The sequence below is a fragment of the Ammospiza nelsoni genome, chromosome 1 (assembly GCF_027579445.1).
Source record: "Ammospiza nelsoni isolate bAmmNel1 chromosome 1, bAmmNel1.pri, whole genome shotgun sequence".
Taxonomy (NCBI): Eukaryota; Metazoa; Chordata; class Aves; order Passeriformes; family Passerellidae; genus Ammospiza; species Ammospiza nelsoni.
The window spans coordinates 155,241,773-155,257,032 of NC_080633.1; the positions used below are offsets into that span (position 1 = coordinate 155,241,773).

Consider the following 15,260-nt stretch of genomic DNA (forward strand, 5'->3'; position numbering starts at 1 on the left):
TATTCATACACCTCATCCATGATGCATAAATTGCATTCAAACACAGGATTCTGTCTGGGCAGTGTCAGCTGCTTCCTCTGAATCCTGACAGCGCCTTTGAGGTGGGAAGAAGTTCATTTCTTCTGATAATGGAGCAATGAATTCTCCTTCTCTGAAAGATTCAGGTGTCCTGTGGCTGCTATCTCGCTGCAAGTCCTTTCTTTAAAAAAAACATCCTACAAAGCATAGTTTGTATTTTAACATTTTTTATAACCTAAAACTATATTTAACACACTACTTAAGAGAATTAATACAGCATTACTTTCTAACACAACACATATAATACTCATTTTAATATTTGGGAAAAGCCAATGATAAAATACATGCATTTTTCACCCAAACCATTCCATGATTCCATGTTAAAAGACAGTTACACCAAAAGCCATATGAGAACTGGGTTGAGGTGGCCCTGGGTCATGCTTGGTGTGTCCCCAAAGAGGCACAGGGTGGAACTGCTTCCCTGGGTGTGTTTGGTGTGTCCCCAAAGAGGCACAGGCAGGATGTGGAACAAGCTGAGGTGCACAAGGGGTGAAACTGCTGGGTGTATTTGGTGCCACTGATGGTGAATGGGTTCCCAGTGGGATCCCAGGGTGAAGGATGGCAGTGTGGCCATGTTCACAGAGGTCTCAGGTTGAGGGAAGAGACGAGGATCTGACTCCATGTTTCAGAAGGCTGATTTATTATTTTATGTTATATATTATAATAAAACTATACTAAAAGAATAGAAGGAAGGATTTCATCAGAAGGCCGGCTAAGAATAGAAGAAGAAGGAATGATAACAAAGGTTTGTGGCTGGGACAGAGAGTCCCAGCCAGCTCACTGTGCTTGGCCATTAATTAGAAACAACCACATGAGACCAATCACAGATGCACCTGTTGCATTCCACAGCAGCAGATAACCATTGTTTACATTTTGTTCCTGAGGCCTCCCAGCTTCTCAGGAGGAAAAATCCTAAGGAAAGGATTTTTTATAAAAGATGTCTGCGACATGGCAGCTCAAAGTGTGGCAGCTTTTCCAATTTCCCCACTTTCCCCTGGCGCTGCAGCACTTTTCCTGCAGGGCTGTTCCCTGCTGAGGACCTGGGAGCATGGTGTGCTCTCCATGAAGGTTTGTGCTTTCTGCAGAGGGAGAAGCACTGAGTTTTGGTGAAAATCAGCTCAGATCAGATCATCTGAGAGGGGCTGTGGGTGGGTCCCTGTCTTTGGGGGAAAATACAAAAAGGGTAAAGTACACAAAGGATAAAATGCCCCTTGAAATCCATGGCAGGAGCAATGGCAAGGAGGGAGCTGAGCTGTCCCTGCTGGGGCAGCTCTGTGCTCTGGTTTCAGTGGTTTCTGTGTGGTTTTGTGGCAGTCCCAGAGCAGCCTTAGGAAAGAGGGACTTGGGGGAACAAAGAGCTTCAGGGTTTAGAGCCAGAAACAGCCTGAGCTGCACCTTGAAGGGCCATTCCAGGCTGCTGGATCCAGGTCCTTCTTCTTGAGGTTCATGCCTACTCAAACATCCATCCAACCAATCTCACCACACTGGCTTTTGTGTGATTTTCTTGGGAATTTGAAATCTTTTCAGCCTACATATACTCATATATAATTCAAGCTCCTCTGCTGCAGTTGTCCCAGCATTTTTAATCTGGCTTGTTTTCTCCTTGGGGTTTTGCTTTTCACATTGATGGACAGAAGGTTCCTCCCCATCAGGCCAGTTGGCTTTTCTAGCAGGTTTCTCCCTATTTCTAGACTGGTTTGCTGAATTTGAGGGGTGAAATCCAGGGGGTTTCTTGTGAAATCCAAGGGGTTTGTGGCATACCTCTCTGTTAGTTTACAGCATCAGCTTCCCATGCAGCTGGAAGTGACATTCTGTGACCAGTGACATCAGACAGTCCTCAATCATTATCCAAAACCATGATCCTGTCCAATGGATCTGGGCCCTGACCAGACCTGGGAAACACCAGGATCCTGCTCTTAGACCAGTCTGTAATCCCTGCCTGAAGCCTTGGTTTGCTGTAATTCCTGCAATCCCTGCCTGAAGCCCTGGTTTGCTGTCCTGTAATCCTTGCTTTGCTGACATTCTTGTAATCCCTGGTTTGCTGTAATTCTTGTAATCCCTGCCTGAAGCCCTGGTTTGCTGTCATTACTGCAATCCCTGGTTGGCTGTCATTTCTTTTTTGCTATAATTCCTGTAATCCCTGCCTGAGGCCCTTGTTTTACTGTCAATCCTGTAATCCCTGCCTGAAGCCCTGGTTTGCTGTCATTCCTGTAAATTCCTGCAATCTCTGCCTGAAGCCCTGGTTTGCTCTCATTCCTGTAATCTCTGGTTTGCTGTCATTCCTGCAGTCCCTGCCTGAAGCCCTGGATTGCTGTCAATCCTGTAATCTCTGCCTAAAGCCCTGGTTTGCTGTCATTCCTGTAAATTCCTGTAATTCTCGCCTGAAGCCCCGGATTGCTGTCAATCTTAGAAACGTTTGTGTTGAACATAGAATTACACAATTTCCTGATCACCAGGATCCTCAAGTCCAGCTTCTGGCCCTGCACAGAACAACCCCAAAAATCCTCCCATGTGCCTGGGAGCATGGTCTGAGCACTCCTTGGACAGTACAGCTGTGAGTCTTCAGAGCATTTCTAGAGTCCAGTGAGTCTGGGTGGAAAAACAAGGGTTTTGTAGTTAGTTCCTAATAGAATCATGGAAGAAGCATTGTCTGGTCAGGAGCTGGTTTGAGTTGGGCTGTCTTGGTGCTGTCTCCTCACCACCCCATTTCTGTCTCGATTGGGTATTCCAAAACTTGGAATTTGACTCAGTTTCTGGCTCTTGCACAGTGAGGTGATGGCAGGTCTGGAACCAGGGATTTCCCTGGGATGATCCCTCAGTGTTCTGCTGTGCTGTAATCTGGGCACCAGAGGAGCTGGCCGAGCAGAGCACTCAGCTTGTCCCACATTTCCTGCAGGGGATTTTGGTTTGGGTTTTGTTTTAGCCTTAGCAGAACATGTGTAGGGGGATACAGTATGGGTCAATGAAGGTGGTACAGAATGTAATCTTATCCCCTGAAGAGTTGCAGCTGAACCAATTACTAAAGATTAGGAGCAGGCCTGATGTTAACAGGCCACACCTCTAGCCAATAAGACCAGTGTTACAAAAGAGTGGATTGGTGGGATCTGGAGTTAGGTGGCTGCTGCAAGGACCAGGAACAGTCAGTGCTGGAGGAGCTGCCTATGAGAAACATTGAGGAGGTATGAAACTCTGGTGACATGTAACCCTTGCACCATAATGATAGAAGAACTCTTGATGTATAAGACAACAAATATGGAGCTCCACAAGATGTTGGTTCTGTCACTGCAGAAGTGAAAGGGGGTTGGAAGGGAGATGTTAAGGAAGATGATCCCTGCTTCCTTTGCTGCCCATGCTGTGGCAACGAGCGACACACCTGAATCTCTGCAGCAGCCTCTCTCCATCCTGGGCTTTGCTCACAAAGAGGTGACATGGAGGACAGCCAGTTTGGTTCTCTGTGCTCATTTCTGTCACTGAGCTCCCCAGCTCCTTGGCCCTGAGAGAGTCCTGTCTGTCCTGTTCCTTTCCCTGTGTCCTACCACGTGCTCCCTGTCTTCCTTCTCCTGACTGTGGCATTGGGAATGGCTCGTGCTGGTGTCCCTAAAAGAAACAGCTTCAGTCTGAGTCACATCAGCATGGCTGGGTGTGTGGAGGTGGGAGGTAGGAAGGAGAAGACTTGTGGATTGCTCAGCTGTGATCCTGAGCAGCTGGGGCAGAGGGGAGCAGAGCATCTGGGGTTTTTGGAGTTGCGTGTTGATTTCCATCAATACAACAAAGCCCAGTGTCCGTCCAGAGTATTCTGGACAAGGTGCCATCCTGGTCACTGCACACTGCTCTGGGGTGGCCTGGAATGCCCCTGGGGTGCTGGAATTACACTCAGAGGGAGCCCTGGCAGAGCCAGGCTGTGGTGTGAGCACTGTCCCTGTCCTGTGATCCAGTTCCAGTCCAAACCGGCTGCCCAGTTTGCCTTGTGCTGGAATCCCCTCTGCTGTGCCCACTGTGGGCAAGCTGGCTGTTGGCTCGGGGCTCAGCTGTGGGAAGCGATTGGTGTGTTCCGTGGGTTATGGGGGTGCTGCCTCTGAGGCATGAGTGCCAGAGCACCCCCAGTGTGTCCCACAGGTGCCAGAGCACCCCCAGTGTGTCCCACAGGTTCCCTTTAGGTCCCAGCCCGCCCCCCCAGTGCCAGGAGATGGCCCAGAGTTGCTGTTTTCCATGCAAGGGAGCCGTACTTGGCTGTGGGTGCCCTGACCCATGTCCTGTCCCTGTCACAGCCCCCCCAGTGCCAGGAGATGGCCCAGAGCTGCTGTTTTCCCTGCAGAGGAGCTGTCCCTGGCTCTGGGTGCCCTGACCCTGTCCCTTGTGTTGCAGCTGACCCTGACCATCGTGCGGCAGACGGGCGGGCTGGGAATCAGCATCGCCGGGGGCAAGGGCTCCACGCCCTACAAGGGGGATGACGAGGTAAGGCCTGGCTCTGTCACTGCCCCTGTCACTGGTGAGCCAGCTCTGCTGGGGACGGGGTGTCCCTCGTGGGAGTTTTGGGCCAGGTGGGAGCAGTCCTGGATGCTCCCAAAGGGAGGGTGGTGGGGTGGAGCAGGATGAGGAATGAGCTGGATGAGCCATGGTGGTGGCGTGGAGCAGACCCCAGCAGGATATGGGGGATGAGCTGGATGAGCCATGGTGGTGGGATGGAGCAGACCCCTGCCCCTGAGCCAGGATGGTCTGAGCTGGAGCTGCCATGGAAGCAGGGGTTCCTCCCCAGCTGTGGGGCACAGAGTGTGGGGTTGTTCCCCACCTGGTGGCATCAGCTCCATCCTGTGATGCCAGTTCCACTGGAAGAGGGTTAAGGTGTCATTCCCTGGTCTTGTGGCTCACCTGGGGCAGCCTTGCCATGAGGCTTCTGTCCCCCTCTTGTCACCTTGGGGCAGCCCTGCCATGGGGTTTCTGTCCCCCTTGTCACCTTGGGGTTTCTGTTCCTTCTCCCCAGCTCCTGAGCTGCCATGTCCTCCCCTCATTGTGGGTTCAGGACTGGCCAGGGGCTGGGGCTGAGGGGTCCCTGCCCTGCAGAGGGGTGAGGAATGGGCTCTCCATGAACAGAGGGTTTTGTTTGCAGGGCATCTTCATCTCCCGCGTGTCCGAGGAGGGTCCTGCAGCTCGGGCAGGGGTCCGTGTTGGTGACAAGCTCCTGGAGGTAAGCACTGGCTCCTGGCACAGCAAATGCTGCTGCTGATGGCTTGGAGGGGAGGTGTGACCGTGTTCACAGGGGTCTGAGGGTGGGGGGAGAGATGAGGATCTGACTCCATGTTTCAGAAGGCTGATTTATTATTTTATGATATATAGTATATTAAAACTATACTAAAAGAATAGAAGAAAGCTAGCCTTCTGATGAAATCCTAAGAATAGAAAAAGAAAGAATGATAACAAAGGCTTGTGGCTCGGACAGAAAGTCCCAGCCAGCTGACTGTGATTGGCCATTAATCAGAAACAACTCTATGAGACCAATCACAGATGCACCTGTTGCATTCCACAGCAGCAGATAATCATTGTTTACATTTGTTCCTGAGGCCTCCCAGCTTCTCAGGAGGAAAAATCCTAAGGAAAGGATTTTTCATAAAAGATGTCTGTGACAGGGAGGTGTGAGATGATTGGGAATGGATTTGCATCAGACATGTTATAGACCAAGATGTGTAAGAGCTAAACAAAATCCCTTTGGCTGAGAGATGGTTGTTTAATTTATGTTACCGTGAATATTTTGTTGCTTTATAAGCTCCTGCATTTGCTCTGGCCCAGCTCTGAAGTGTTGTGTGGCCCAGGTGGGAGTAAATACAATAAAAGAGCACATACCTGGGCAGAGCAAAAGTGAACCCTGTAAATAACTTCTTACCCAGGGAGCCAGCCATGGGGATTGTTTGGGTGGGAGAGGACATTAAAGCTCATCTCATTTCACCTCTGCCATGGGCAGGAGCACCTTCCACCAGCCCAGGCTGCTGGGCTAACCCCCTGGTCCTCCCTTTTGTGCCACCCTGGAGATGATGTGCTCTGTGACATCCCCACACCGAGGGACTGTCACACTGACACACAGGGCTCTGTCACACTGACAGCTCTGGGTGTTCCAGGGCTGTGAGCAGCTCCATGTCCCTCCTGGAAGATGGACAGGGGTCAGCCTTGTGTTGAACTGTGCTGAATTGTGTTGGTGGAGATGGTTCTGTGTGGGGTTATCTGTCTGGGATGTTACCTGTGGGGATGATACAGGTGTAGGGAATTCAGGACTCCCTGTGGGGAAGGAATTCCTCTGGAAGGGCCTTTGCTTGGTTGGCCTGGCCTGGGACAGGTTGCAGGTGCTGTGGGAAGGCAGTAAAACCTCCCAGAGGTCTGGGCACACCTGTGGGACCGGGCCCAGGTGGGGTGTGAGGGGCTGGGCCAGCTCCCTTGGGCAGCAGTGGTTGGGCTGGGATGGGTGTGAGACTGGGGCTGTGTGAGATTGGGCTGGGTGTGAGTGGACACTGAGTGTGGGACCGGGGCTGTGTGTTAGAGGATGCTGGGTGTGAGGCTGGGGCTCTGTGTAGGTTGAGGCTGTTTGAGGTTGAGGTTCTGTGAGTGGGCTGGATGTGGAGTCTGGATGTGAGGGTGGGCTGAGTGTGAGGGGACACTGGGTGTGAGGTGAGGCTGTGTTTGAGGTCAGGGCTCTGTGTAGGCTGTGCTGGGTGTGAGGTCAGGGCTCTGTACAGGTTGGGCTAGGTGTGAGGGCTGGCTGTGTGTGACACCAGGGCTCTGTGTTTGCTGGGCTCTGTGTTGGTCGGGGCACTATATCAGGACAGGCTGTGTGTGAGGTTGGGGCTCTGTATTGGTCAGAGCTCTGTGTTCGCTGGACTCTGTGTTTGTTGGGTTCTGTGTCAGGACATGCTGTCACTTTCCCCATGCCCAGGTGAACGACGTGTCCCTGCACTGTGTGTGTTGGTCAGGGCTGTGTTTGTTGGACTGTGTGTCTCACGGCAGTCTGTCTGTCTCTCTCCCCCTGTGCCCAGGTGAACGGCGTGTCCCTGTACTGTGTGTGTTGGTCAGGACAGGCTGTGTTTGGGCTCTGTCTCAGTCTCACAGCACACAGGCTGTGTGTTGGTCAGGACAGCCTGTGTTTGGGCTGTATCTCAGTCTCACAGCACACTGTCTCTCCGTGCCTAGGTGAATGGCGTGCTGGTGCACTGTGTGAGGTTGCTCTCTGTGTTGGGCTCAGTCTCACAGCTATCTATCTCTCCATGCCCAGGTAAATGGCGTGTCCCTGCACTGTGAGGTTGGGCTCAGTCTCACAGCAGTCTGTCTCTCTCTCTCTCTCCCCCCATGCCCAGGTGAATGGCGTGTCGCTGCACTGTGTGAGGTTGGTCAGGGCTGTGTGTGTTGGTCAGGGTTCAGTCTCACAGCAGTCAGTCTGTCTCTGTCCCCATGCCCAGGTGAACGGCGTGTCCCTGCACTGTGCCGAGCACCACGTGGCGGTGGAGGCGCTGCGGGGCTCGGGCAGCTCGGTGTCCATGACGGTGCTGCGGGAGCGGATGGTGGAGCCCGAGAACGCCATCACGGTGACCCCGCTGCGGCCCGAGGACGACTACAGCCCGCGGGAGCGGCGCGGGGGGCTGCGCTTCCCCGAGGGCCCCGAGGCGGCCGCCGAGCGCTTCTCCACCTGCCTCATGCGCAACGAGAAGGGGCTGGGCTTCAGCATCGCCGGCGGCAAGGGCTCCACGCCCTACCGGGCCGGGGACACGGTCAGTGCGGGCCCTGGGACCCAGGTCCTCGTCCCTGGGGACCCCAGATCCTCATCCCTGGGACCCAGATCCGCATCCCTGGGCGTGCAGCAGGGAAGCCTGGCCCTGAGCTGCTGGGCAGGGTTTGGAGGGACCTTAAACCTCACCTTGTGGTGAGCAGGTTCCACTGTGCCAGTTTGCTCCAGTGACCATGGCCTTCAACACTTGCAGGGATCCAGGGACAGCCACAGCTGCTCTGTGCCAGGGCCAAACCACCCTCAAAGGGAACAATTCCTCATTCCCAATGTCCCATCCAGCTTGGCCTCGGGCACTGCCAGGGATCCAGGAGCAGCCACAGCTGCTCTGAGCAAGGGCTCCATGCCCTACCGGGCTGGGGACACGGTCAGTCTGGGCCCTGGGACCCAAATCCTCATCCCCGGGCGTGCAGCAGGGCAGCCTGGCCATGGGCTGCTGGGCTGGGTGCTCTAAAGTCAGGGGATCACAGAATTCTGGGATGGGTTTGCATTTGGAGGGGCCTTAAACCTCACCTTGTGGTGGGCAGATTCCGCTGTGCCAGTTTGCTCCAAGTCCTGCCCACCATGGCCTTCAACATTTGCAGGGATGCAGGGGTAGCCACAGCTGCTCTGGGCACCCTGTGCCAGGGCCTCACACCCTCACAGGGGAATATTCCTGCCCAATATCCCATCCAGCCCTGCTCTCTGGCACTGGGAAGCCATTCCCCTTGTGCTGTCACTCCAGGCCCATGTCCAAGTCCCTCTCTGTCTTTTTTATAGAAGGAGGGTGGTTGTGGCTCCGAATCCGTGCCAGTGACATCCAATCCTACTGCTGCCCTCCTGGCACAGATTCCAGGCCCTGGGCCCCGGGAGGATTTGCTGCCAGGGGCTCTGGGAGCAGCGGGTTTGTGTAGAAGGGGAAGGGTCAGGGCAGGGGGGAGGACTGAGAGCTGGGTCTGGGGACAGCCCGGGCTGCTGTGACCCTGTGCCTGTGCTGCAGGGCATCTTCATCTCCCGGATTGCAGAGGGTGGAGCTGCGCACCGGGACGGGATCCTGCGTGTTGGGGACAGAGTCATCTCGGTGAGTGCCGGGCAGGGGCTGCTCCTCTGCCCCTGGAGCTGCATTTTGGGGTCCCTTCTTCAGCTCTGAGCCTGCTGGGAGAGCGGTTAATGTGGGTGGTTCTGCCCTGTCTGGGGCTGGGTGCAGTTACACCTGCCCTTTCCCCAAGGGATGGCATGGAGAGAGGGGACACGGCAGCACTGCCCAGTCTGGGGGGCTCTACCACGGGGAGGGGGAGCCCCATGGGGCACAGTGGGGTGGGCTGGAGCACAGGGAGCTGCCCAGGGGTGCTGTGGGGAGCACCATGGGGCACAGTGGGGTGGGCTGGGACACAGGGAGCTGCCCAGGGGTGCTGTGGGGAGCACCATGGGGCACAGTGGGGTGGAGGGAGCTGCCCAAGGGTGCTGTGGAGCAGGACAGGGGTACCCCAGTGCTTCCCTGCCTCATGTGGATCTCTGGCCCTGCCGTGCTGTCGCTGCGGATCTCACTGCTCTCACCTGTGTCTCTGCCTCCTACTCCTCACTCCCCTCCTGCGGGAGCCTTCCTCAGCCTCCTGACCCTCCTCCCACGCTGCATGCTGCCTCTGGGAAGCTCCAGCTCCTGGTGCTGGTGGTGGTTTCTGCCCAGCTGCTGTGGTGAGAGCACAGCGCTGGCGTGAGTAAGCACTGATACAGCCTCGTCAGTGCTGGCTTCTGTCTGCTCTATCCCTGGGCTGGGGCTGGCTTGGGTTTGCTCAGGCACAGTGTCTTAGGGCAGATCTGACACTTGACAGCAAGCTTGAAGTGGTATGGCATCTCTCACTCCCTCCTAGTGCTCCCCACTGCCCAAAATCAAGCCCTGACCCTGATTAATGCCAGAGTATTTTGGATTTGTTCATGGTTTGATGCTCTATGGTGCAGAGGTAATAGTGAGGCCCATTATTTCATCATTTGGGATTGGTTTGCTCGACCTGTGGAAAAAGGAGACACAAAACCATAGAACAGATTCAAAAGTCAAACCTGCCCCCACCCTGCTTCAGCAGCTCTATTTATATCCATGGGCAGCTTTGTAGGAAAAGCAGATCCAATTCCCTGGTAATAGCTTGCATGGATTCCTCATGGGATGTGTGAGTTCAGGGCTCACAGAGCTGGGGCCTCTGCTGGATTTGGATGTGGCTGAGGTGCTGCTGTCATTATTTCTGTCACCCCCAGTGGAGTCCCTTGGCTACCTGTGCTCAGGTGTGTGTGACTGTGCAGGTTTGGTCATTATTCCTGACACCCCTCAGTTCCTGTGCTCAGGTGTGTGTGACCATGGGGGTTTGGTCATTATTCCTGACACCCCTCAGTTCCCTGTGTGACCATGGAGGTTTGGTCATTACTCCTGACACCCCTCAGTTCCCTATGCTCAGGTGTGTGTGACCATTATAGAGGTTTGGTGCTGAGCAGCAGCTGAAGCTCAGATCCCATGCTCACCTCTGAGGAATGCAGGAACATGTCACCTTTCAGGAGAACACTCCCAGGACTTCCAAGCCTGCTTCCTACACAATTTGGAAGCAGCAATTTTCCATTTTTGTTGGAAATCTTCCACGATGCCATGTTTCCCAGGATGTGGGTGCAGGTTGCCTGTATCCCCATGGGGAAGGGGAGGACCTCACTGGGTACAGGGCGCATTTCCAAAGCTGTGCTCTCCTGGTCACACTCAGCTCTCACTTTGCCAAAGAATTCTGTTTTCTTAAGATACAGATACAGCTTCCTTTCTTCCCCGTGCTCTAAATCCTCCTGGACTTGTCCCCAGGAGAAGAACTCGGATTATTCCTTTGGCTTTCTTCGGAGAGCTTTGAGCACAGGGGTTGAGGAGCCCAGCTGGGTCCCACTGAATTAACACCCCTCAACATGGCCCAGTGACTGTCACTCATTCCCTGTGTTCCTGTGTCTCTTGGGACTCGTTTTGGGGGAGAAGACTCTGGACAGGCACTGCTGGGGGGTGCTGCAGAGCTGGAGCTGTGGGATGGGAATCCAGCAGGGAGCAGTTTCTAAGGGCAGCTGATTTTTTTGGGACTGGGAAGAAAACTGACATTGGAGAGATGTAGGATAGTGGTGGGTGACACGTGGAGTCCTAATGATGCAGTGTGACCCCTTAGAGACTTGCCAGGATAATATAATTCCCTGGCACACAGAGAATAATATCGTTCCCTGCCACTTACCCTTCCCCATGGCACTCAGAGGGCCGTGCTGCATGGCTGGCCTTGCTCTCCAGCTAGATAAAGGCCATGGAAAATCAGCTGCCACAAAAGCTGTGTGGCCACCAGGATTGCCAGACAGGAGAGAGTTACTGGGTGAAATGCTCCAGGGGCTGTTACATTTGAGACAGATGTGGTGATAGAACCAAAGAGCCAAGTCTCTGCTGGGTGTTGCCTTTGTTAACCATCAGAGGACCCCAGGAATCCTCCCTTCCCAGTCCCCTGCACACAGAGCTGCTGCTTTCCCTGCTCCAGCTCAGCCATCAGCAGGGCAAAGTGCAGGCTCCAGATGTGGAACACGGGGCAGACACAGCTGGTCCCAGGCTCCAGATGTGGAACACGGGGCAGACACAGCTGGTCCCAGATCAGCATGGGAGCAAGACAGGGCAGTGCCCTTGCAGGTGCACACCTGAGCACAGGTGGTGCTCACAGGGCAGCAGCACAGCCTGGTGCTGCCTCTGGCTCATCAGGGTTCAGCTTGCTGGGTGATGGCACAAATCCTTCCTCCATCACTCAGCCCAGTCAGGGCTGCTGCCTGCAGCTCTCCAGCCTCTGCTCCAGCAAACAGGGCTCCCAGGCTCTCTGGTCACCCCCAAGCCTCTCATCCAGCCTCTGGGCCACCTCTTGAGTCTTCCCACATTTTGGATTCCTGCTTGGTGGCTGTTCCAGCTTGAGTTTTACCAGCAGCTCTGCACATGTGCCCTGAACAGAGTGAGCTAGCCCAGTAAATACAGAATGTGGGGAGAGGCAGAGCAGATGTGCACTCAGGCCCAGGGCTTGGCCACACCAGCACAGACCAGCAGCCTCCTGTTCTCCCCTGTATTTCCCAGTGCTTGTTCCTCACCTCCAGCCCTCTTCCTGTTCTGCTGAACGTCCCATAACAAGTGCTGCATATCCCCACAACACCTCCCTCAAGCTTCCTGCAGCCACTTGGCCCTTTCCTGAAAGAGATGTGCTGAGACAGCCCCTCATAATCCCCATTTCTTCTGCAGACTGGTTGCCAGGTCTGGTCATGCTTCTCTAATGTGGGGATTCCTTTGTGTGATTGCTTTTGGTGACTCTTTGAGAGGATCCATGTGCTGATTCCTTTGTGTGATTGCTTTTGGTGACTGTTTGAGGAGGATCCATGTGCTGATTCCTTTGTGTGATTGCTTTTGGTGACTCTCTGAGGGTCCATCTGGGGTGTCTGAGCTGTGTGTCTGTGACCTGCCCTCCCTTAGGGGCTGTGCACCACCTGTGTGGTTCATTTGTCACCTTTCCTGCTTGGTGCCCTGTCCTGTGCCCTGGTCCCTCTCATCCTTCCCCTTCCTGGGGGCACGTGCCAGCTGCTGCCCTGGTATCCTTCTGGTTCATGCCAGAATTGTCCTTTGGGGACAGTGCTCTCGGCAGAGGTGACACTGGGCTGTCTAAGGAGAGCAGTACCCACAGCCATGGGTCACAGGGGGTCCGGACAAAGCCCTGCATGCCAGCCTAGTCCAGAAACTGCTCTTTGGGAAGGAGCTGGGGAGTTACAGTAATATTTCTGGGGATCAGACACTGGGGAGTTGGCCTACAAGGCCCAGTTGCTGTGGCTGTTACAGTCTCGTTATTTCATGAGCTGAGGAAAGCCCATCTTGCAGCTCCTTTTTTCATATGTTCATTTTGAAGAGCTTTTCCAGAACCTAATGACTAGACACTTTTTGATTTTCAGCTTTTTCCTGTCTGGTTTTGTTGCTCTGGCTGTGTTCTCTCAGCTCAGTTTCTGCCCCTTGTACATCCATGGAAAACAGTCACATCCTTTGAGTTTCTAGGGAGGCAGTTGTAAATCTTAATTTTGTAGGAAAGGCTCTCTGTTTTTTCACATCTCCCTGTACCTGGGGTCACTTTTAATGCCTTAGAGCTGCCAGCATGGGCAGCCAGTGGGGCAGTGACCAGTGGCAGGTCCTGTCAGCCACCAAATCGTGCCCGTGGTGTCTGTGTCAGGGCTTTGGGTGACAGATAAGGGCAGCTGCCTCAGTGACACAGCAGCAGCTGCTCCTGCACGTGCCTGTGTCGTGGCACTGCTGCTGGAAATTGCTGTTTTGCCTCTCCCACATGGAGACGTTTGGCTGTGGCAGGTGGAACATCACCCCTGGCCTGTGTGAGCCCCTGGAGCACCGTGTCAGGGAATGGGGGAATGGGGCAGGAGAGCTGAGCAGGAAGGGAGCTGGGGTCAGTGGGGATTCCCAGGTGCCTGTGCCCCTTTGCCAGGTCAGAGGGAGCTGGGAGCCCCCGAGGTGCTGTGGGGCACAGGCGGCAGCAGGACAGGGCTCGCAGGGCTCGGCCCTGACGCCGGCTTTGTTCTAGATCAATGGGGTAGACATGACAGAAGCCAGGCATGATCAGGCCGTAGCGCTGCTTACCGCGGCCTCCCCCACCATCGTGCTGCTGGTGGAGAGAGAGGCCAGGGCAGAGGAGCAGCCCGGCGAGGGGGGCTCGCCCCGCGCCCGCATGCACTCCCCGCCACCGGGACCCGGGGACAGCCTGAGCCTGCCCGAGGATGCAGCCAGGAACCACCTCCTGAGCAAGGGGCTGGAGGACCAGTACCCCATCGAGGTGAGCTTGGCTTTGGATGGCATGGTGTGACCCTGAATTATGGGTGTTGTGGTGGGAACCAGACTGCTGGGTTATTGGGGCTGGAGGACCAGTACCCCATCGAGGTGAGCTTGGCTTGGGGGGCATGGTGTAACCCTGAAAGATGAGTCATGTGGTGAGAATCAGCCTGGAGGGTTATTGGGGCTGGGTGACCAGTACCCCATCGAGGTGAGCTTGGTGGAATACTGAGAGATGGGTGTGGGGATGGGGACAGACCTGCAGGGTTATTGGGGGCTGAAGGTGTCATTGTAGAAAGGCTTGAGGTGGAGGGACCTGAAAGCCCATCCAGACCCACCCCCTGCCATGGGCAGGGACACATTCCACAACCCCAGCTTGCTTCAAGCCCTGTCCAGCCTGGCCTTGAAAATTTCCAGGGATGGGGCAGCCACAGCTTCTGGAGCACCCTGTACCAGGGTCACCCCATCCTCACAGGAAAGGATTTCTCTTCAATATCCCATCTAGCCCTGCCCACTCTCAGGGAGAGCCTGTTCCCCCGTGTGTCACTCCAGACCCTTGCCCAAAATCCCTCTCCAGCTCTCCTGGAGCCCCATTCCAGCTCCTCTCCAGGTTGTGGAGTCCCACATGGGGGAACCCCCTTGTCCCATGGGTGTTCACCCTGTGCTTACCCCATCCAAAACAGCCCTGACTCTGTGTTTATCAGTGATTGTGGTGTGTAGGTGACATCCTTCATGGCCTTTGACACTGCTTTTTGTTCCCTTCAGGAAATCCACCTGGTGAAGGCAGGGGGTCCCCTGGGCCTCAGCATCGTCGGGGGCAGTGACCACTCCAGCCATCCCTTCGGCATTCATGAGCCTGGTGTCTTCATCTCCAAGGTAGAGTCCCAGCAGAGCTGCCCTGGGTGTTCTGAGCTGTTGATTGTTGGCATTAAGGTGAAGGATTTGGATGTGAGTCTATCTGTACAGGATGGATTTGTGAACTAAGGGCATGGGACGGGGATGTGTGAGGTTTGTACTGCAGGTGCTGCTGCTGGAGCCATCTGAGGGCATGTAAAAGCCTCAGACCTTTCTAATCCATGCTGACCCCTTTGGAGGGATCCCAGTGTGCTTTTGAAATTGCTGGGTTCAGGTTGGCTTTAGTGAGTCCTGGGAAGATGCTGGCATTGCAGGAAGCCAGGCATTACTGGGAAGGTGCTGGTGGGACAGCAGCATGACAGCTGGTGGGACATGAGTGTGTGCCTGCTCTGCTGCACTCAGACCAGTGTCCTTGGATCCACATTGATCCTTTGATTCCATATTCCCATTCCAGTGGTGATGCCATGCAGGGGCAGCACACACCTGGCCACTGCCTGCAGCCCATTCCCTCACAGTCCTGCACTTCCACACTCATGGAAATGGGGATGGTGCAGAGGACATCCCTGCAGAGCCCTTTCTGCTTCCTGACTTCTCTTGTCCCTTGGAGGTGCTGAACCTGACTGACACCTATGTCTGGGTTCACACCTTGTTAAGGGCTGTTTGGAGTTCTGGGAGTGATGCCTGCCAGGCCTCTCCCTTGGTGTGCCCATGGTTTTTATTGCTGTGCATCAGCAGGTC

General features: G+C 54.8%; 1 protein-coding gene across 2 annotated transcripts in view; it reads left to right on the top strand.

Annotated features, from left to right (window-relative positions):
* Positions 1-15,260, top strand: part of SCRIB (scribble planar cell polarity protein) — a 127,819-nt gene that overhangs the window by 56,582 nt on the left and 55,977 nt on the right. For both annotated transcript variants that reach the window (XM_059468822.1, XM_059468814.1), the window contains exons 17-22: positions 4,444-4,533; positions 5,186-5,263; positions 7,518-7,826; positions 8,820-8,900; positions 13,423-13,671; positions 14,433-14,543. In XM_059468822.1, the coding sequence (XP_059324805.1) occupies positions 4,444-4,533; positions 5,186-5,263; positions 7,518-7,826; positions 8,820-8,900; positions 13,423-13,671; positions 14,433-14,543 (918 nt within the window). The remainder of the gene's footprint in view (positions 1-4,443; positions 4,534-5,185; positions 5,264-7,517; positions 7,827-8,819; positions 8,901-13,422; positions 13,672-14,432; positions 14,544-15,260) is intronic.